Source organism: Panthera pardus, unplaced genomic scaffold (assembly GCF_024362965.1).
Source record: "Panthera pardus isolate Hobbes unplaced genomic scaffold, ASM2436296v1 HiC_scaffold_10, whole genome shotgun sequence".
Classification (NCBI taxonomy): domain Eukaryota; kingdom Metazoa; phylum Chordata; class Mammalia; order Carnivora; family Felidae; genus Panthera; species Panthera pardus.
The window spans coordinates 32,753,068-32,776,558 of NW_026526655.1; the positions used below are offsets into that span (position 1 = coordinate 32,753,068).

A 23,491-nucleotide genomic window follows, 5' to 3' on the forward strand; every position below is an offset into this window, starting at 1 on the left:
ATTACATGTATTATTTCATTAATTTCTAAAAAAATTTTATTAAACAAAATTTCAAACATACTTATAGAAGTAGAGAGAATTGTGTAATGACTTAGCTTTAATTATCAAATCATGCATGAACAATAATCTTTCACCTGTATCCCCATTCTCAACTAGATCATTTTGAAACAAACACATCATTTCATCTACATTTCAAAACATATTCCTAAAAGGAATTTTTAAAAAATATGAAATATTATCACATCTGAAAAAATTAGCAGCTCCTTTATATCAGTTACTGTTCAAGTTTTCCTGATTTGCTTACAAATATTCTTTTTTTAAGTCTGATAAGATCAGGACCCAAATAAAGTCCACAAATTGCATTTGGTTGGTGTATTTTTAGCTCTATTTAAACCTATGGGTTTCCATTACATTTACTTTTGGCCTAATTTATTGGTTGAAGACACTGGGTCATTTGTGAAATAGTATTTCTCACATTAGGACTTTGCTGACTGCTTATTCTTAGGTCATTTGACATGTTCCTCGGCCCTCTATATTTCCAATTCATTAGTAGATCTAGAAACTATCAAATTTAGATTCTTTTTTTTTTTGGCAAAAAATACTACATAGGTGTTGCCATGTATGTCCTTCAGAAGGTACATCTGATCATCCTTTTCTAGATCTAGTATTTTATGAGTAATTTTTTAATAATAAACCTCCTAATTTCCTTGTATCACCATTACTACTAGAAAGATTTGCAAAAGAAACTGCTATTAACTTAATCTCATTTCCACGTTCCTAAGTAAGACTATATCCATTTACACATTATGTTTATGCCATTCATCCCAAGATGTTATATAATAGATAATGATTTATCAAAATTAAACGTACTCCTGGGCACCTGGATGGCTCAGTTGGTTAGGCATTTGACTCTTGATTTCAGCTCAGGTCGTGATCTCACGGTTCAAGGGTTCATGCTCCACATCGGGCTCCATGCTGACAGTGCAGAGTCTGCTTGGGATTCTCTCTCCCCCTCCCATGCTCACATGTGTGCTCTCTCTCTCAAAATAAATAAACTTAAAAAAATTTAAATACACCCCTTTTTATGTCAGCCTTCTTATATGCATATTATTTCCTGCAATATATAAAAAAATAAACATAATAAATGAGAATTTTCATATTAAAAATAACATTACAATTTGCCCCACTCTACTTTGTTCGGGTTTATTCTTGTCTTCTTGAAATGGATGGCATATTAATAATAAATCTCTGCATTACAAATTAAATTTAGGAGCTTAAACAATATTTTATCAGTTTTTTGGATCAAGAATTCAAAAGCAGCTCAGATGGGTGGTTCCTGCTCAGAGTTTCTCATGAGCCTTCATCATAATGAAGATGTCAAATAGGGCTGCAGTCATAGCAAAGCTTGACTGGGCTGGAAGAACTACTTTCTTTAAAAACCGTTTCTTTAAATGTTTATCTATTTTTGAGAGAGAGACACAGAGCGCGAGGTGAGGAGGAGCAGATAGAGAGGGACACAGAATCCGAAGCCAGCTCCAGGCTCTGAGTTGTCAGCACAGAGCTGAACTCGAGGCTCAGACTCACGAACCACAAGATCATGACCTGAACCGAGTCAGACGCCTAACCAATTTAGACACCCAGGCTCCCCTGGAAGAACTACTTTCAACCTCATTCATGTGGTGGCTGGCAAGGCTTCAGTACTTCACAAAATGGGCCTCTACATAGGACTGCTCATGACACAGCAGTTGGCATTCCCAAGTGAATGATCCAAGAAGATAAAGAGTAACTAAGATGGAAATAAGTGTCTTTTCTAATATCAGAAATGACATACCATCACTTTTGCCAAATTCTATTGGTCACCAGAGAACCCTGGTACAACATAGGAGAGGACTCTAAGGTTGGCAACCTCAAACGTCTAACTCATTAATTTTTAGCCTTTTTAAAAAACGTATTTATTTAAAGCCATAAATTTTCCTAAGTAATGTATAGCTGCTTCCTATCAGTTCTAAAATGCATAGTTTTATCATTCAGGTCCCCCAAAATTCTAATTTTTATTATTCTTTCATCAAAGGTTTATTTAAAAGGGTGTTTCATGGCCTCCAAATTTTCCTTTTTAATCTATTTTGTTATTGATTTCTTCCTTCTCATTGTTAAATATACTCTATTATTTTGATCATTTGAAATTTGTTAAAATTTTCTCTAAGGTCTCCTGTAACATTTCTGTAAGTGTTTTGTGTGCTTGAAAGGAATGTATGTTGGGTATAGTGTTTTACATAAATCCCTTGTATCAAATTTGTCAATCCTATTGTTTAAATCTTGTATCTTTATGGATATTTTGTCTATTCAATCGATCAGTTACTGAAGTTTTAAAAAAAACTACTAAATCAAGTCAAATAGAAAAAAACCCCATATGTTCATTTGGGTTCAGAATTTGGTAATGTTCAGAATTACCCATGTAATTCTGTCAATGCTTGCTTTATTTTGAGACTATTTATAGGGTATACACAAATCTAAAATTGTTATATTTTCCTGGTTAATTGAACAGTTTTGTTTTGCTGAACATGGCTTTATTTCACTTTCCTCTGAAAAAATTTCATTGATTGGAAATAACAGACTGGTAAGTTTTTTCTTTAATGATGTCGACCTTTTCCCCTTCCATCATTATTACTGAAAAATCAGCTATTAATCTGTCATCCCTTTGAAGAGAATTTTTCTCTGGCAGCTTTTAAGATTTTTCCCTTTCTCTGGTTTTCTGCAAAACCATTACGGTTTCACTATGCTGTATCTTGGAATGGAGTTATTTTTACTTATGCTGTTTGAAATTCAGTGGATATTCATTAATCCTGGAATTTTCTCACCTGTAATCTTTTCAAATACTACATTTGTCTCATTCTTCATCTCCTCTCCTTTACAGAGTCCAATTAAACATGTTAAACCTTTCCACACTAACATTCATATATATACATATATATATGAATATATATATATATATGTATATATATGAATGTTTATTTAGTTTTGAGAGAGAGAGACAAGAGTGCAAGCCAGGGAGGGGCACAGAGAGAGGGAGACACAGAATCTGAAGGTGGCTCCAGGCTCTGAGCTGTCAGCACAGAGCCTGACATGGGACTCAAACTCAGGAACCTCAAGATCATGACCTGAGCAGAAGTCAGATACTTAACCGACTGAGCCAGCCAGGTGTCCCCTAGGTTATATTCAAAAAGTATTTAGGATCCCCCTTCCAATTCTCTAATTCTCTTCAGTTGTCTAAACTCATATTAACCACATTCACTGGTTTTTAATTACTGGGTTTCCCCTCCAATTTCTAGACAGTCTATTCCTTTTTTTAAAACTCTTTTTAAAAGTTCACATTTTATATCATATTTGATTCTAAAATTCTTTTACATTTTGGTATCTTTGAAATCTAAATACATCTTACAATTGCTGAGAGGCTGCTGTTAAGACACTTGTCAATGCCTGTGCAAAACTAGTAACAGGTGTTTCATACCGATAACCTTTTACTAGATTTGTGTACATAGTACTACATGTTGAGTTTAACTGCTATTCGAAATGTTAAAAAAAATTATACTATGATTAGGCAATAAAATGAAGTTACTGTGTATACAAAAAAGGCATGAAAACAGAGCAGCAGGGTATAATTTGACATTAATGATACAACTATTCGTTACTGTAGACATAATCACAATTTTATGTTTTATGGCAAGGCAACCGCTAAGTGCTTTACAAAGTTGATAATGGGAGATACACTCAAACAGAGGAAACAGAAATACATGCCAAAGAATTAGCTACCACATGCCAATTAATGCAAATGAAGACAGGAGTAACTGCCAAATCCCTTGGAAAAGATGAAAGAAATTTCAAGGCAACAAGAGCCTGGTATGGTTGATTCATATATCATGAATTAAAGTATTAACCTGCAATCTGAAAAAATATTTGGTATCTGCACTCAAAGTTTCTTCTTCCAAAGGGACTGCATTTGCTTTTACCAAGCACCAGACTAGTCTGCATGACTTGAGGCTTTTTGAACTAGAACAAAGGATACATCTGATTTGCAAATCCATAAAAGCATCAACTTGTGGGAACATCATCTCAGGGACTTTTCACCTTTTGACTCTGCTTAACACAAAGACATTTTTCCCTGGAGTCCCCAAAGTGAAGGTGGAAGAGTGAGGTGGGTTGGCTTTCAGTTGATCTTTACCCCAAGGGTGTACAACTTTGAGAGTCATAAGGGAAAATCTTAGACTTCTCACTCTGATTAGCCCCTTGGCTTTGCTTTCTTCCATCCACAAGACCATGAAAACAAAGGCTCAAGTTCACCAGGAAAAGTGGCTTCCATTCTCCATGTATCTAAGTTCCTGCTTTCACTAAGATTTAGCTTCATAATGCCTTACCGGCTTGCAAGCTTTTCAATGCCATTAAGATGCTTCTTAAATTTTATTCAGAATTGTAAATGACTTTCAGAAAAAGGGTTGGTCCAACAACCTGGCTTAATTTACTACCAAAAGGATTGTCTTTATTAGGTCACTTTTCCTTTGTATAATGTATATGTGCTTGGAACATGTTCTGTGACTATTACACTACTATCTATTCTTTAAAATCTTGACAAAATCCTGTCTCTCTAAGCAATTTTCCCTAAGGTCTCACATCAAGGCCTACAATCTAAGTGGAAAACTGACTTTAGTTGGAAAAGCAGGCCCACAGATGAAGTCCGTCAATTAAACAGATAAAAGATACAGAATTTTGAAGAAAGACAAGTCTGTCATATATTGAAAGATTTGGAAGTCATTTTAACATAAAATAAAAAGCAATATTCAAATAGAGGTCTACATAAAAAGTAGGCTTAGAAATACACCAATCCCTAGAGAGAACGGTTTCAAAGTTTACTTTAGGTTATTTCTTTAAAAAACAAAAAAACAAAACAACAACAAAAAAAACCTAGTCATTCAGATAACTAATGAAGTTCCAGGTTTGATCAACATAATATAGAAAATGCACAGTTAAAATTAGCAAGACTTGAAAAAGCCAACATCTGGAATGTTGAAATGTTAAGTAGAACATGATTTGTTGCATTAATTTTGTGTTCATCTTGAAGTTTCACACATGGTAGATAAAGAAATTTCTGGTTCAGGTGTTTTTGGGAAATCAGTCAAGTGACTGGATGTCGACAGCCAGGAAGGTTGTGCATACACAGGAATACAAAAGAACTCTCTGTAGTTTCCTGTTTAATTTTGCTATAAATCTAAAACTGCTCCAAAAGTTTATTAATTAAACAAATTTTTAAGAGGAAGACATACCCTTAAAGGGATAAAATTACAGTAAATAACATGTGCATACAGCAGGTACCCAGTAACTAGTTGATTTGGACTAAACTGAATTCTTTTTTTTTTAAGATTTTTTTAATTAACTCAGTTTTTTACATAAGCTCACACCCAACATGGGGCTCAAACTCACAACTCTGAGAGTCGTATGCTCTTCTGACTGAACCAGCCAAGTGACCCTGACTACAGTGAATTCTTTAAAAAAGAAGAGCCTACCATTATGTATGTATTAACTAACTATAACATTGATACTTTTTAAGTGGAGCTTAAAAGTTTAAAATAATGTTGAAGTTTCATGTCAGGTTGAAGTTTTTCAAACTTATTATCTTAGTATTATTTGTAGTAGTAAATATAATTAACACAGACTTTTCAATCACATCCATAAAATACTTTAACTGAAAATCTCTGAATGAAATTTTTACTTTCTATATGTTTGTATTTTCCATAATTAACTTGTATCTTAAATTAAAAAAAAATTTAATCCCAGCATAAAACATTACTACTTTTCATAATAAATTAGAAAATTCATATTCTTTATCCCTAAAATGAGGTTCACTAGAAAACTGAAATTTTAAAACTGTACTTAAATATATTTTGACAAAAATCCTAAGTCAAAATTATTCAATAAATGTATAATTCACCTCATAATGATATCATAAATTAAAATAGAAATGATCTCTCCTACCACTCAAATGTTTAATGTTTAATGTCAGGAAAGATTATATGTAGTTAAATGTATAATACAAACTACTTTTAATATTTTTTTTTTTTTTTGAGAGAGAGAAAGAGTGCATATAAGAGAGAGAATGAGCAGGGGAGAGGGGCAGAGAGAGAATCTTAGGGAGGCTCCATGCCCAGCATGGAGCCTGATGTGGGGCTCAATCTCATGACTGACATCATGACCTGAGCCAAATCAAGAGTTGGACACAACCAACTGAGCCACCCAAGTGTCCCAAAACTACATTTTTTTACAGAAGAAACTGTTGTGAAATGCCTGAATGCCTTTTGTGACAAATAAATGCATGGATCAGTTAATCCTCTGGTTCACTGTGAGTACGAGCTTGAATCTAAACATAAAAGAAAATGTTGATACTCCTTATAGGTAATAACAAGTTATTTTCAATATTTTAGAAGACAATATAGTCCAGGGGCACCTGGGTTAGGTGCCCAACTCTTGATTTCAGCTCAGGTCATGATCCATGGTTCGAACTAAGCCCATGTTAGGGTCTATGCTGATGGCAAAGAGCCTGCTTGGGATTCTCTTTCTCTACCCTTTGCCCACCCTCTCTCTCTCTCAAAACAAATAAACATTAAAGGACAGTATAGTCCATACAAATATATGTAAAAGCAGAGCTTCCCCAATAAAAGAGAAGGGGCATATTATAAAGTGAATTCCATTCTTTGTAGTAAAAGATGAGGAAAAGATGAGGAAATCAGTGTTGCTAATTATTGTCTGAATTCTGACATCATCAAAGGAATTATGGCAGATTTCAATCATTTTACAAAGTAACCCACATCTTAAAAATTTTGAATGACCAGAATAAAATTGTCAGAAAAAAAGTTCTATTTTCACAAAATAAATCAAGTTTTTGTGAAAGCCTCTGAGTGTAAACAGAAAAGCAAGTTAGATAGGCCAAACACTTAAATTCATAAACTACAAGGCACTAAACTTTGACCTATAAGCATTGTATTTTACGTATTTTAAAATGAAGGACTACTGAGAATTAAATGCAGCAGCACCTGCTTCCAAATGATTCATAATGATTCTAATGAAGAAGAATTTTTAAATGGCAACTACTACCTACCAATGATTAAAGCAAGTTATGATCTTTTCACACTAAGTCTTACTATTTTTCTGGAACTCAGGAATAGTCTGATCATCCACATCTTAACATGTACACACACACAAAAAAGTACTTTTATAATATATTGTAATAGAGCAAACCTGCAATAGAAATGTCAAAAGTATACCTAAAAATGAATAAAGTTAAACATCATTTATCTACCATAAATGTCATCTATGAGTAAAAGAGGTTATACATACACATCTCAGTCCCAAAGTCTGAAGCTAACCAAATAGAAAATCCCAGCCTTTTCCCCACTACAATGAGGGAGGAGACAAGTATGTCTTTTATTTCAAATACTACAGAACATCATGTTGGAATTATTGGACAACATAGACGAGAGAAAAGTGAAGGCAGAAGAATTAGAAAGTGGACTCCCCATTTTCTATAAGGGACTTCCTATATGCAAGAAGCCAGATGAGGGAGTTGTTCAGTCACAAGAAACTACAGTCTCCAATGCCCTTTGGATGTACCAAAAGAATGATAGAAAAAGTATAGCACGAAGATCAATAGAGAACAGTAGCCTGTGCAGTCACTCCCAAGAAACAACCAGAATCAAATCATGAAACATTCCTTCTTTGAAGGTAAAAGGACCAGGCAACATTTGCCCAGTTTTCAGAACTGCTATGGATCAAAGCCACCTATATGCCTCCCATTCTTTCTTTTTCAAGAGTCTTTATTGTGGCATTCCCATATCAGTTTCACCACTCTATATTCGATTTATGGGTGCTACATATCAATAGCATGTTCTGAGGTCACAGGTTTCAGTATCAATAAAAACAAGAATTGAGCCAGATCTTGGATTTCAACTGATACCATGATTGGATGAGACTTTTGAAATTCTTAAACTGGGCATGAAGTAGATTTTGTATATAGAAGAGAGATGAATAATTGAAACCAAAAAATCAGACTTTGATAGACTAGATTCTTAGTTCCAAATTTCACTCCCTTGTAGTAAATTTGCCATGTAATTTTGCAATAGGGAAAGGAAGATGGAGAAAAGGCAAAGTAGCAGCATTATGTCAGATAGTGATCAAGGCTTATGTTTCTGAAACAGGTCCAAGAACTCTGGGAGTTATAAGAAATAGTTCTGGGTCCGTAAGTTTCATATAAAAATTTGTTAAGTTTGTGATCTCATTTCTATTAATTTTCAAGTTAATTTAAACATATTAAAGTTGACTACCTTGTAACTAAGTACTCAATTTCAGTGGTCACATTCACATTGCTACTAAATGATCATCAGTGACTACTCAATTTGTAGAGCTGTATTTTTCAAATTACAGATGACATCTTGGCAATCTGAAAATTTTCAGATGTTCTAAAATCATGCCACGCAAAGTGTGGTACAGAGACCAATAAAAGTCCTTGGCTAGAGAAGAAAGTCAAAAGTAAACATTCTCAAACTTTAATAGCAGCAGTTTGGCAGTAATTTTAAGCCTGTTGAAATTAATTTAAAAATTAATGACGTGGCGATTTGTATTTTTAACATCTTTATCCCCATTGTTGAAGAACTACTTTGCTAAAGCCACCAATACTCTCTTAAATATCAAATCCAATATATGCTCCATAATGCTTTTATTTATTGCCATATTGAATGACAGTACTGACTACTCCCTTCTTTATAAAAGCTCTCTACTTGAGACAACCACTCACTCCTGGTTGTCCTTCCACTCAAACTCCTTACGAACTCTTCTTCCTCTATCCTTCTCTTAAATGATAATGTTCTGTAGGACTCCCTGACTATGACCTTCTTCTCTTATGTTCATATAACTCGTCAATAATTGCCAATTAAACCTGAATGTGCCAACAAAAAACCCTGAGGATTATTTTAGAGTTTTATCTTTCACTCATGCTCCTTTCTACACATTTAAGTACTATCAATTCTACTTTCTACCAGGGAAATTTAAATTTTGATATTCAAAAGGAAAGAATAAGAAATATTCATGCATCTTAAAACTTTTTATAGTAGTACATAAGCTCAAGTCAAATCACAAAAGTAATTAATATTCCTTTCCTAAAGGCCACTTCCATGTCTGCTAATATAAAATATTCATTCTTTGCTTTCATATTTCCTAAAACAAACATGTAATTGGTAACCACTACCACTGAGTTGCTAACAATTTTCTCTGTTTTGCTTAAGGTCAAACATTACTTTCCTTACATTAAAAGTCGTTATTAAACCTCAGAAAATTAAAAGCCATTTTATACTTTGCATATACTGGAGACTTATTAAATGTAGACTAATTATAAGGGTTGATGTATATTGAGGCATCTTACTAAATGGTTCATTTAGGATTATAATTAAATTGTAACTTTCTCATTAGAAGAGTTTATGTTCATTTTTTCCAAATCTATGTATAAAAAGAAGTATTTGCTTTTTTATCTGAATAAAATACTTCTATATTCTATTTTCTTTATGAAGCAAAACTTTTATTCTGAAAAGGAAGTTTACTCTGAGCTCATTGCAAAACTATCTATTTCAGTCATATTCCAGATATAGCAGGACAAAGGGCAACAGCAGGAAATGGAGCATCACCAAGGTTCAAAACAAACTTGATTTAGAGTAAAAAAAGTTTCATATTATTATTAGGAATAATTAAGCACTATGCTTGAAAGAAAAAAAACAAAAACAAAACAAACAACAAAAAAACGATTAAAAATTAAGATACTGAGGGGTATACCTTCATCACTAGATAAAAAGGTGAGAATACTATTCTCTATTATTATCTTAAATAAAGGCAAAATGGAAGTAATGATACACACTCTTGAGCTCATAAATGTACCTTAAAACTACTAATAAAGACTACATTTTATGTTTCTTACCCTTACAGTACATTTAAATAAAATCAATTCATTTTTTTTCTCAACAATTTTGAAACATGAAAAAACAGTTATTTTTTTTCCACTTGACAGATGAGAAAACTAAAACAAGAAGAAATTATATAACCTGTTTTTAGGTTTTTCCTTAAGATCAGATGCAGAATTGGGACTAAATCTTGGCTCTAATTCTGTAGCTTCATAAAATTTTTCAGTGTAAAATTAGCATCAAAAAACAAAACAAAAAAAGGCAAATGACAAAAATGAACCTTGAATTTTAACCCACACTGCCACATTTCGAATGTCATGATGCTTTTGAGTTACCCTGTATCTTTTTAGTGACTTAATGTATTTGATACTTTCCACTGTTACACAGAACAAAAATAACTTAATCTTACCAAACAATTTGAGAGGCTCAGTTTTTCTTCTGCATAGTCTGGTGATCAACTATAGCATTCCCAAGAGACTAAATGTTGAACAGAAATATATCTTAATGCCTATCCAAGGGGAGTTGAGATATGGACTTTATGATACATACATATCGTTATTTGCAATATATGAATTCCAAAAAGGATGATGTAGGATGATGTAGAGATGAAAATCATTCTCAGCACTGTCTCTCTTACCATAAACACATTATGTGAAAAAACAATGTGAAAGGATACAGGGAAAAACATGATGTCTACTATAGATAGTATGAACTAAAAATCTTTAGATATTAAAAAGCAAATCAAATTTGCCTTCAATACTTAATAAAAACATACTCAGACAAGAAAAATATGCTTAGACAACAAGTAGTTAACTACTAAACTAAAATCCAGATACGTGATTAAACATGTTCAAATTAATGTTTAACTTATAAGAGCTATATGAAATGCACTGTTAATAAAATCCTTGACTCTGGGTGACCATTTGGAGACAAGAAAAGTTCAGACTACATAAGCTGGTAAAAGAATCTATAGTAAGCAGGAATATTGGGTGTTCAGAAATCAGTCAGCCTATATTATACAATAACTACACGAGGTTAACAAATAACCTAGTAGGAAGATGCATGTTTCTAACAGTGCAATTAAATCGTGTTCCTAGAAGGAGAAAGTGAAAAGTTAGACCTGAAAAGTTTGGTTAAAAAAACAAACTGCCAAGTTTTGTACCCAAATTATTTTCAAATATGAAGTTTCATACGTGAGAAGCCATCTGCCAAAAACTGAAACCAGTAATTTACTTTAATCGTACTTGAAAGACTTTAATCATTAGCATTAAGGTTTACAACTGAACCCAGACTAACAGGTAGAAAACATATTTATACATTCTCTTTTCTTTTGCCTAAGCAGTATTATCCAAGCATTATTTCTGATAGAACCCTATTTAAACACCTACTCAACTTTTATAATTCTCAGTGGCAACTTTTAAAATATCACCTTATATACAAACAGTAGGATAGTACCTTAATATTGATCTATGGCTAAGACACTGCAAAATACGTATGCTGGTCAGCGCTGTGACAAATATGGAGGATGTCCTAACCTTACTGCTTGGAACCTGACCTTCATAAATCTTTGAAGCCATCTTTTTTAATCAGATATGTATACAATGTTTGGTATGGATAACACACCAACTAGGGCAGAAAAATGGTAGACAATATTTAAATTTTAATTAGTAAAAATGAATTTGATACTCAAGAAAAATAACTGATCAACTTGGGAGGAGGCAAGTAAATCAAGTCATTATTCTGAAAACAAAGAGAAAGAATCAAGTATCTATCCTGCCTGCCTTCCCTTTAAGGAACTGTCATCAACTGATGAGGGGACATTTCTCTATATATGTTCTGCTAATAATGAAATGACAGAATTGAAGTATCAGTTTTGTTAACTCCTAATGAAATAATTACCACATGTAGGTATAACTCATTGATAGTAGAGACAGATGAATTTTTCTAGCCTCCCCCCACCAGACAGAATGTGAATCAGCCAAGTCTCTATATCTGCCAGTTTGCAGATACCAGGAAAAAAGAAAACAATTAATTAAAATGAAGGAATTAAACCCAGCAAAACTGAGACTGAGGAAAACTTTAATGTCAAAACCTGGTTTCTTCAACAAATAAATAGAATAAAAGGAATAAAAAGTATGCTGAGGGGGAACCTATAGATTAAAAGATTTAATAGACATTTTCAACAAAATATGATGTGTATCCTTTGTTTAAATATTGAGTCAAACAGCAGGAAAACACATTTATGATACTACCAGAAAAGTTTAAACTGTGCAGATATTTGATGACTTAATTATTGTATTGTGCTTATGTTTTTAAGAGTTGTTTTCTAGATACACTTTTTTTAAATTTTTTCAATGTTTTTATTATTTTTATTTTTGAGAGAGAGAGAGAGAGAGAGAGAGAGAGAGAGAAAAGTGTGAGCAGAGTAGGGGCAGAGACAGAGGAAGACACAGAATCCAAAGCAGGCTCCAGGTTCCAAGCTGTCAGCACAGAGCCTGATGCAGGGCTCAAACTCCCAAACCTTAAGATCATGACCTGAGACAAAGTTGGACGCTTAACCAACTGAGCCACCCAGGTGCCCCTACCCCTGAATTATTTTAAAGCAAATCCCAGACAACATCATCTTATCCATAAATATTTAAAAGTATATCTAGGGGCACCTAGGTGGTTTAATCGGTTAAGCGTCTGACTTCGGTTCAGATCATGATCTCGCAGTTCGTGAGTTTAAACCCCACATCAGGCTCCGTGCTGACAGCCTAGAGCCTGGAGCCTGCTTTGGATTCTGTGTCTCCTTCTCTGCCTCTCTCCTGCTCACACTCTCTCTCTGTCTTTCAAAAACGAATGTTAAAAAAAATATATATAGGGGCGCCTGGGTGGCTCAGTCGGTTAAGCATCCGACTTCAGCTCAGGTCATGATCTCACGGTCCGTGAGTTTGAGCCCCGCATAGGGCTCTGTGCTGACAGCTCAGAGCCTGGAGCCTGCTTCAGATTCTGTGTCTCCCTCTCTCTCTGACCCTCCCCCATTCGTGCTCTGTCTCTCTCTGTCTCAAAAATAAACAAACATTAAAAAAAAATTTTTTTTAAATATATATATATATTTTTAAATAATTCAGGGGTAGTGGAAGGTTACAGATGAAACATTACTGAACATGAAGTGGTAATTACTGAAGCAGGGTGACAGATACAAAAGAGTTCACTATACTATCTTCTCTATGCCCACTTCAAATCTTCCATTAAAAAAACTTAAAAAGGAAGATGAACTAAAAAGGTCTATATGACAATCCATAAGAAGGACAACAAAATAAATGCATGTCCCTCAGAGGTCAAAAAAAACCAAATGAAAACCTTAACGGTAAATTAGGCAAGCATTCTCGCTGTACACACACATACATATGTACACACGTACTCTTACGTGAAAAATGAGAAACTGTGAGACCCAAAGAGGTAAGTCTTGCTCAAGGTCACAAAACAAAACAGGAGCAGAGCCAAAACTAGACCTCACAACTGCAAGCCCAGAAAGAGTCTAAGTTAGAGCTAAAAGAATATCTGAGGAATCCTGAAGTAGTCTGAAAGCCCATCAAAGGTGTAAAAAAGAGTTTAAAAGTTAGGTGAAAAAAACAATCCCGTGGTTAGAAGGGCAATATGCTTGAGCGAGCACTAAGACTAGAGAGAAGTATGGAGAACAACTGGGTATCTGGCAATCATCCTCACCAGGGAGCAGAAGTGTTATATGTATGAGGTATGTTTAGAAACTGCTTGAATTCAAAGTGTTTGTAGAAAAGAAAATTGTCATCTAGCTTACAAGTTTAAACATGAACTAATGAAACATAAAATCATTATTTTAATAACAATTTTTGAAAAAAGCTGAAAAAGTTTAAATCTTAATAAGTACACAACGAACTTAAACATAAAAATGGGATTTATCTTCCTGTCCAAAAATAGGCTTCAAAATTTGACCATGAAGGGTCTTCATTATTTACTTAGACATTTTCATAAAAGAGTAAGGATTCATATTTATATTAAAAGTTATAAAGAATAAGCCTGTGTATGCCAACAAATTATACGATCTTTTCTTTTTTTAAAAGATTTTATTTTTAAATAATGTCTGCACCCAACGTGGAGCTTGAACTCACAACCCTGGGATCACAAGTACCATGCTCTATTGACTAAGCCAGCCCAAGCACCCCTATACCATTTTTTGAATAAGCACAATGACAAAACATTAACTCCACGTAAAAACAAAAAAAGTAATGAATAAGACAATGTAATCGCATTTAACTTTTGTCATTCTGAAAATGTAAAATCTAGTATGTCTGATGTATTTTTAAATAAGTCATTTTTAAACTACCACTCATACTAAAATGCATTTTAATTTTTGGCTGACGCGTGTTAGTGACTATTTCCAAAAGTGGTGAATTCAATTCCTTTTTTATTAGAAGAGTGGTCTATTTTTAAAAACACATTTCTGGCATTAAATTACACAAGACTACAAAACTTTTTTAAAAATCCATATCAAACATTTCAAAGTATATCCTTCACTAATTATAAGAAATACCAAACCAGGAAGTCAAAGAAAATTCCAGGGTGACCTCTAAAATTTAGTATTAGAGATAACTAAGATCACTTGTTAAAGAATAACTTGTTCTTTAAAAAGCTGAAAGTATAAAAAAGGAGTCTGAAGGGGGATAATGCAGAAACAGAAGCTGAGACTTGAGAACTTCACCACAGACTTAAAGTAACTTAAGCAGTAAATTAGAGATGTTTCTCTGACCCTTGCCAGTATCTTCAAAGCAGTAATGTAGCTCTTCTCTTGAAAAACATGTTTTTCAGTACCCTTCTCCTTAATATCAAAGTTAACATGTAAAAAATCACATAAAGACCAAGACAGAAAACATTATTTTTGAATGAGAAAATAAAAAATATTAAGGAATCATCCTGGATAAAAACATGGACTTGACTCAGGCAGTTCTGCTTCTCAACAGCCTCTTTAATCAATTTTCTTACCAGTAAAAAGGGATAAGTACAATAGCCACCTCCCAGGATTGTTGTGAGGATTAAATGAGACAATACTCATAAGGTACTATCAGTAAGCTTGTAGTAACCACCTCAAATCAATAACATTTTTATATAATGAATAACATTTTTAACACCATTTAAAAGGTTAATTATAGGAAAAAATGCTGAATGTTCTTCTCATAAAAATATCTCTATCCTACCCCTACTTGTGGGAGAAAAAGAAAAACACAAAAATAAAAATATTTTATTTTTCTGCTAAGGTCATATTACTTACATAACTTAAAATCCCTGAAGAAAAATAAAAACCACACCCTAGAGGTTTAAAAAGGGTGTCAGTATCGTGTATGTGTTCAAACCTGGGAAAAGTGGAAAATAGAAAAATCCATGTTGTTAAATTCTGGGTCATTACTATAATACTATGCATTAAAGTGATAAGGCCAGTCACAAAATTTTACAACAAAGTACTTTAAAACTTAGAAATAAAAAGGAAAGCAGTTACCTTTGTACAATAAAGCATCCAAAGTTCAAAGAGCCTCTCTCTAGATGCCATTCTGGCTTTCACTCTGGCACTTTAATTTTTCCTCCAAAAAAAAAAAAATTATGTTCAAGACCACAGCATGTTCATTTTATTTTCCAAGTTTTTCAGCCATTACAGTAAAGCTCAAAGCAGAAGGGAAAACAAAAATAAGTGAAGTCAAATGGGCTGTCTTCTGATCAATAAAATTCAGTTCTAGCAGTCACTCCAACTTATCTTCATCATGGTAGTTGGGCGATTAAATAAATCTGTGAAAGACAAAAATACGCAAAAAGTTTGCTAGAAAAAGGGGCCATAATAAAAACTGTAGATTTATCAGAACTATAGATTTATCTACTTCACTTCCTGCAAACAACCAGCTAAGCTTTTATACTGATTGATTTTACAGAAAGTAGTGCTTCGGGAAAACATCACTGCTAACACAATACTTCACATCAATATAAAGTTAGAATTCTCTAGCGCAGACCCTGAGACAAGTACTCATAACCCAAAATGCGTCCAGTGGTAATAAACCGCAAAACACCGTTGCCATTCATATTTTCTAGAAACAAAAAGAAAGCCACACTTACTAGTGCTATATTTCAAAGACAAAGAATCCCTTAGAATATTCTAGTCTGCTTAAGACTTGTAGGGAATGTTTGTCGTTGAGTTGCAGGGCAGGGCGTGGGGAGGAGGGTGAGGAATTCCTGGTTTGTTTGTTTTAACAATTCTCGCAGGGTGAAAGCCAACCTGCCCACCTGGCCTCTCTACCTCTACCTCTGGAAGAAAGGAGCACGCACTGGCAAGGTAAACACTCCGGGAAAGCTTCCCAGTGTTTTTAGGGATCTTTAAATTTCCTCCTCACAACCCAGACAACGGAAACAGAGGCAAACCTAAGGTGTGCAAGCTGCCAAGAGAAGCTTTGGAAATGGTGCAGTGCGAGCTCCTCCGCATCCTCCGACCCGCTATCCACGCCCTGCAGACCGCACTGGGACACACCCGGGTCGACCTCGCCCCCTCATAGCCGCCACAGACTCTACAGCGCGTTCCCCACCACGCACCGGGGACCCTCCCACGTCTGCCACGCGGCCACTTCTTCGCTACGACCCGCTCCCCGTCACCACGCTCACGTTGGGGGCTACGCCAACGCCGCCAGGCCGACGTCTAACTTACTTCCCTCGCCCCCTTCCCCAGCCGTGTCACCTCACCTCGCAGCAGGGAAGGCGGGCGAGAGGAGGCGGGGCGACGACGGCGCGAGGCGGGGAGCGAGGGCCTGAAGGAAACAAGGGCGGGGCTATCCTCTCGGCTAATAACTCCGGCCTCTAAGGATTTAGCCGGCCCCGGGGCAGTCGCTATTCATTGGTCGCGCAGGCCGGGGGCAGAGTGACTTGAAGCCCCGCCCCAGCATTCCTGCGCATTCGCAGTCGACCGGGCTCCGGAAGATTCGGGGGCTGGCGCCAGCCGGGACGTTCCAGTCAGTCTTCCCAGGCTGGACGAGTAGGATGACAGACGTGCTGACGCTAATACACCGCCACTCCTGGGGCCGGGCAGAGGTAGCATTTGGCTGATGGCGTCATTTCCGGGACTCATTTGAGGGCGGAGAATCCTGGAGTGCTCACTAAAGGGGGTTTTGTTTTGATTTCCTGTAAAAAGGGGATTGGTCTTGGTAGTGTATAATAACAAGAAAACAGACAACTATCCCCACACTCTGAAAAAGAACAACAAAGTCTTTTCCTTAATCGCGCTTGTGCTTTCTACTTCCGCAGTCACGAAATGTCCAATCCAAAGTGCTTATTTTAACACTACTGAAGGCTTCAGAAGAGTTTTTGCTTTTTCAGAAAAACAAGACAAACGGCTGCGTTTACTAGATATAGACAACTTTCAGGAGATTTTTGTCGGAAGGGGATGAGAAGGAAGACATACAAGATAAATCACCTTTGGTACACCTAAACATTTAAAAAACTTTGTATTAGGAAAATGTCAACTCTATACTAGCATAATGAAACCCCACATACCAAGATTATCAACTAATTAATGTCCCATCTTTTCACCTGTACCAAAACTTGGCAAACTGTGAACAGTAAATATTTTAGGTTTTGCAGAGTGTCTTGCTTGGTACGTATTCTTAAAATAATATAAGAGTGGGGCACCTGGGTGGCTCAGTTGGTTAAGCCTCCAATTCTTGGTTTCGGCTCTGGTCATGATCTCACAGTTTTGAGGGTTGGAGCCCTCCATCAGTTCTGCACTGGAAGCGTGGAGCCTGCTTGGGATTCTCTGTCTCTCCCTCTCTTTCTCTCTCTCGTTCTGTCTCTCTCAAAATAAACTTAAATTTTTATTTAAATAATAGAATAGTATTTAGTAATATTTGAAAATTAGATGAAATTCAAGTTTTAGTGTTGTAAAGTTTGTTGAAACACAGCCATGCCCATTCCTTTACAGTTTGTTTGTTAATAGCCTTTTTTTTTTAATAAGGTCTAGACCCAATGTGGTACTTGAACTCACAACCCTGAGATTAAAAGTTACTTTCTCTTCTGCCTTAGCCAGCTATGTGCTCCCCCTTTACTACTAATACCTGCTTTCACTGCAAGAGGGCAAAGTTGAAAGTAATTTCCAGTAGTTATTTCCCAATTATGCCTTTTCAGCATCTCTCTCTGGTTGTGAAGAACATATGTGAAAATATATGAAAACTTCAAGGAAACGGAGAGGAATTATTCTTGCTCTGGGATCTGCCATTTTAATAATTAGCAACTCCATTCTTCCAGGTGTGCTGTCCGAGAACCTAAGAAGTATCTTTGCCATCTTTCCTGTATACTTCACATTCAATCTAATTTTTTCAGTTATAGCTTCAAAATATATCCAGAGTCTAACCATTTTTCTACACCACCACCACTACCACCCTGATGTGAGTTACCACTAAATCTTTTGTAGGTTATTATAATCTCATACCAGTTTGTCATCCTGCCTCTGCCTATGCACTCTCCCTACCCATGCATTATTCTCAACACAGTAAGCAAAGTGGTCTTTTAACATAGAAATAAGACGTTACTCCTCTGCTAAAAACTCTCTAGTGGTTTCCCATTCCACTTGAAACAACGAGAAAGTACCTGTGTTTTCCTCCCACACTTACCTCTTTACCTTCTCCAACTATTCTGGCCTTCCCTTATTTCAGTCCAGACAAATGGCTTCCTTGCTGCTTCTAAAATTCACAAAGCATATTCCATTCTCAGGGATTTTACATAAGCTGTCCCTCTACCTGGAATTCTCCTTCCCCAAATGTCCACACACAATCTTCAAACCTCTGCTGAAGAATCACTTTATCTGTTGCTATAGTCTGAATGTTCGGGTCCTCTCAAAATTTATATCCTACCCCCCAAGGTGATGGTATTAGGAAGCAGTGCCTTTGAAAGTACTTAGATCATGAGGGAGGAGCACTAGTGAATAGGATTAGTACTCTTATAAAATAGATCTCACAGAGCTCCCTATGTGAGCTTTCAACTATGTGAGAATACAACCAGTCTGGAAGATGGCATTCACACAATCACCCTATTTTGGACTTCCAGCCTATAGACAAAGAAAGCAGGAATGAAGGAAGGAAGGAAAGAAAGAAACAAAGAAGGAATGGAGGAAAGGAGGAAGGAAGGAAAGAAGAAGGAAGGAAGGGAGGAAATGAGGAAGGAAAGAGAAAGAAAGAAGGAAAAAGAAAAGAAAGAAAAAGAGGAAGAAAGAAAGAAAAAGAAAAGATGAAGAAAAGGAAGAAAGAAATTGTAATCTACTGTCTGTGGTATTTTGTTATAGCAGCCTAAACATACTAGGACATCAGTAAAGCATCCCCTCACCTTCTTTTAGAGAATAGCGTCCTTTTTTCCCTTCCTTTCTCTATTTTTCACTGTAGCACTTAACAGCTGACATATAATTTGTCTATTGTAAGTTCCCCCTAGTAAAATGGGAGCACTATGAACACGGGGAGTTTATTCACTGCTATATACTTTCAGGCCCTTGAATAGTGTCTTATACACAAGAGACACCCAATAAATATTTGCAGACTATAAAATAAAAGGAATAAATTATCTATTTCACTATATGTCTATTATTCCATGTCATTATTCTATGTCCCTTCTTGAGTCTGCCAAATTCTGCATTTATTTTTTTTTTAATTTTTTCAAAAATTTTTTTTATTATTTATTTTTGAGAGACAGAGAGAAACAGAGCATGAGCAGGGGAAGGACAGAGAGAGAGGGAAACACAGAATCCAAAGCAGGCTCAAGGCTCTGAGCTGTCAGCACCGAGCCTGACACGGGGCTTGAACCCGAAACCATGAGATCACATGACCTGAGCCAAAGTCCCGACACTCAACCGACTGAGCCACCCAGGTGCCCCCCAAATTCTGCATTTAGATGGCATCTAGTGTCGGCTAGATGCCAAAAGTCTTCCTGTGCTGAGACTTCTGGTAGCTCCCTGGAGTGGGGATAAGCTTTGGTTTTATGAGTGAGTCTTTTATCAACACTTAGGTGTCTCCACCAGTGAAGCTATAGCCACTTCTTCTTCAGGCAGACCTCAAGGCCAACACATTTGTCACCTGAAGAACATATTTCCTTAGTAAAATTGTTACTTAGTCACCTTCTGAAACAACATGGCCTTGCTATACTAAAATCATATTTCTGGCCTAATTTTCATGACAAAATGTGTTAACCTTAAAAGCAAATCCAGTAAAAATGTCTTTATCCAGGAATAATAGAGAATTGCAATTCAGAACATGCAAAATATGGCAAAACCATAGGTAAGTTCAACAAACAAAGGAGAGGAATATTATTTTATGGAGAAGCAGGAAGAAGTTGGGAAGGAATGTTCTGAATGCAAGTTGATTGGACAAAAGCACGGGGTCTTCATGATGACAATTTCTCATTGGCTGAGTTGCAGGGGTAGTTGATTTCTTGTAGAAGATGCAATGTACCTCTTTCCCCATTGGGGACTGTAATTGGTGATTCTTTCCAATTTAAGATTTTTCTGTTGGGGTCCATAATTGACAGTTCTTCCTGTAATTTGATGTTGAGTGGTATGGCTCTCATTTCTAACCTCCCTTTCTATCCTTCCTATTCTACTTTAGTGAAGTTTCACTTTATTTTCATCAGGGCATACTCATGAATTGAAATGGCCCTCTCTAATCTACCAGGTGGTCCTGTACTCAAATAGTTTCTCTTCTGATAACAGGGTTAAGAGTCTCAGTTCACTTCACCTATATAACCTTAGAATGTTACTAAATTAATTAACAATGAAAATTACATCTGCCAAGACAATTGGACTACTTATGTAAATCAGTCAGAGGATTATCACCTCAAAGAAATAATGACATAGATCAGGGCATCCGGATGGCTCAGTCAGTTGAGCATCCAACTCTTGATTTTGGCTCAGGTCATGAGCTCACAGTTCATGAGTTCGAGCCCCGCATTAGCTCTACACTGACAGTGTGGAGTCTGCTTGGGATTCTCTCTCCCTGTCTTTCTCTAAAATAAATAAATAAACTTAAAAAAAAAATAAAGACTAACATAGGTAAATTATAATATTTGAGTTACTTTTTCATCATGGTTCAGAGCAAGTAAATTAATTAGATTAACTTGATAAGTAGTGATATCTTATATAATAACCTACATGCAACCATTCCCATTATGGACAACCTACCAACTGAAGCAGATACTCAACTGTAGTAGATAGAATACAGTTTCCCTTGGACAGAGTTGGAGACATTTCATCTCTTTGGTTAAGTTTATTCGTAAGTATTCTGTTGGTTTTGGTGCACTTTAATGGGATTATTTTCTTAATTTCTCTTTCTGCTGCTTTATTATTGGTGTATAGAAATGCAACAGATTTATGTACATTGATTTTGTATCCTGTGACTTTATTGAATTCATTTATCAGTTCTAGTAGTTCTTTGTCAAGACTTTTGGGTTTTCTAATATAGTATAATGTCATCTGCAAATAGTGAAAGTTTTACTTCTTCCTTACCCATTTGGATGGCTTTTCTTTCTGTTTTCTGATGGCTATGGTGAGGACTTCCAGTACTATTTGAAGAAAAGTGGTTAGAGTGGACATCTTTGTCTTGTTCCTGACTTTAGGGAGAAAGCTTTTCCACTAATTTCTATTCTTTTAAATTTGTTAAGGTGTGTTTTATGGCCCAGAATGAGGCCTATCTTGGTGAATTTTCCATGTAAACTTGAGAAGAATATGTATTCTGCTGTTGCTTTGTGAAGCAGTTGATGGATGTCAACTATATCCAATATGATCAACATGGTGATATTGAGTTCAACTATGTCCTTAGGTCAGCCTGATGGATTTGTCCATTTTTTATATACTTGGAGGAGATTTATCTATTTCTCCTTCCAGTTCTATTAGTTTTTCTTCACACATTTTGATGTTTTCTATTTATTTATTTATTTATTTATTTATTTATGTTTATTTATTTTTGAGAGAGAGGGAGTAGGAGAGGGGCAGAGAGAGAGGGAGGCAGAGGATCTGAAGTGGGCTCTGGGCTGACAGCAGACAGCCCAATGCAGAGAGCCCCATGAGATCATGACCTGAGCTGAAGTCAGATGCTTAACCAACTGTACTGAAACACCCAGGCACCCCCCTCCCCCGCCCTTTAAAAAAAATATATTTATTTATTTTTGAGAGAGAGAGTGTGTCAGGAAGGAACAGAGAGAGAGGGAGACAGAGAATCTGAAGCAGGCTCTTCATTGTCAGCACAAAGCCCGACTTGGGGCTCAAACCCATAATGTGAGATCATGACCTAAGCCAAAGTTGGAAACAACCAACTGAGCCACCCAGACGCCCCTTAATGTTTTCTTGTTAAGAACATACACATTATGGGGACACCTGGGTAGCTCAGTTGGTTAGGTGTCCAACTTCGGCTCAGGTCATGATCTGGTGGTCCATGAGTTCAAGCCCCACATCAGGCTCTGTGATGACAGCTCAGAGCCTGGAGGCTGTTTCAGATTCTGTGTCTCCCTCTCTCTCTGACCCTCCCCCATTCATGCTCTGTCTCTGTCTCAAAAATAACTAAACATTAAAAAAAAAAAAATTTTTTTATTAAAAAAAAAAAAAAAAAAGAACATACACATTATGGGGGCGCCTGGGTGGCTCAGTCGGTTAAGCGTGTGACTTCGGCTCAGGTCATGATTTCACAGTTTGTGTGTTTGAGCCCTATGTTGGGTTGATGGGTTCGGTGCTGACAGCTCAGAGCCTGAAGCCTGCTTCAGTTTCTGTGACTCCCTTCTTTCTCTCCCTCCCCTACTTGCACTCTGTTTCTCTCTCTCAAAAATTAATAAACATTAGTAAAAAAATTTTTAAAAAGAACATACAAATTATGAATTATTATATCATGGATAATTGGCCCCTTTATCATTATGTAATGCCCCTCTTTATCCCTGATAAATTTCCTTGCTCTGAAGTCTGTTCTATCTGAAATTAATATAGCTATTCCTGCTTTCTTTTATTTAGTGTTAGGATGGTTTATCTTTCTCCATACATTTATTTTTCATCTATATGGGTCTTTTTGTATTTAAAATGGGTTGCTTTTTGATGACATATAGTTGAGTCTTATTTTTTGATCCACTTTGACAATTAAAATTTTTTTTTAAGTTTATTTATTTTGAGAGAGAGAGACTGAAAGTGCATGCATGAGCAGGGGGGAGAGGCAGAGAGAGGTAGAGAGAGAGCGAGAGAGAGAGAATATCCCAAGCAGCCTCTGAGTACTGTCAGTGCAGAGCCCAATGTGGGGCTCGAACCCACAAACTGTGAGATCATGACTTGAGCTGAAACCAAAAGTCAGACTCGTAACCAACTGAGTCACCCAGGTGCCCCAACAATCTTTGTCTTTTAAATAGTGTATTTAGCCAATTGGTATTTAAAGTGATTATTGATATTGTGTACTAATATGTACCATCTTTGTTACTGGATTTTATTTGTTGCCCTTATTCTT

General features: G+C 36.0%; 2 protein-coding genes across 6 annotated transcripts in view; both read right to left on the minus strand.

The window, feature by feature from the left end:
- Positions 1 to 15,610, minus strand: part of NBEAL1 (neurobeachin like 1) — a 176,095-nt gene extending 160,485 nt beyond the window's left edge. For both annotated transcript variants that reach the window (XM_053906042.1, XM_053906037.1), the window contains exon 1: positions 15,505 to 15,610. In XM_053906042.1, the coding sequence (XP_053762017.1) occupies positions 15,505 to 15,555 (51 nt within the window). In that variant the 5' untranslated portion in view covers positions 15,556 to 15,610. The remainder of the gene's footprint in view (positions 1 to 15,504) is intronic.
- CARF (calcium responsive transcription factor) overlaps positions 15,604 to 23,491 on the minus strand; it is a 101,186-nt gene continuing 93,298 nt past the window's right edge. For 2 of the 4 annotated variants that reach the window (XM_053906060.1, XM_053906051.1), the window contains exons 18-19: positions 16,728 to 17,162; positions 15,604 to 15,788 (exon numbers count right to left, since the gene is read on the minus strand). In XM_053906060.1, the coding sequence (XP_053762035.1) occupies positions 16,876 to 17,162 (287 nt within the window). In that variant the 3' untranslated portion in view covers positions 15,604 to 15,788; positions 16,728 to 16,875. Of the gene's footprint in view, positions 15,789 to 16,727; positions 17,163 to 18,646; positions 18,716 to 23,491 lie in introns of those variants that run through there. The other 2 variants (XM_053906073.1, XM_053906063.1) reach the window with 2 other exon arrangements.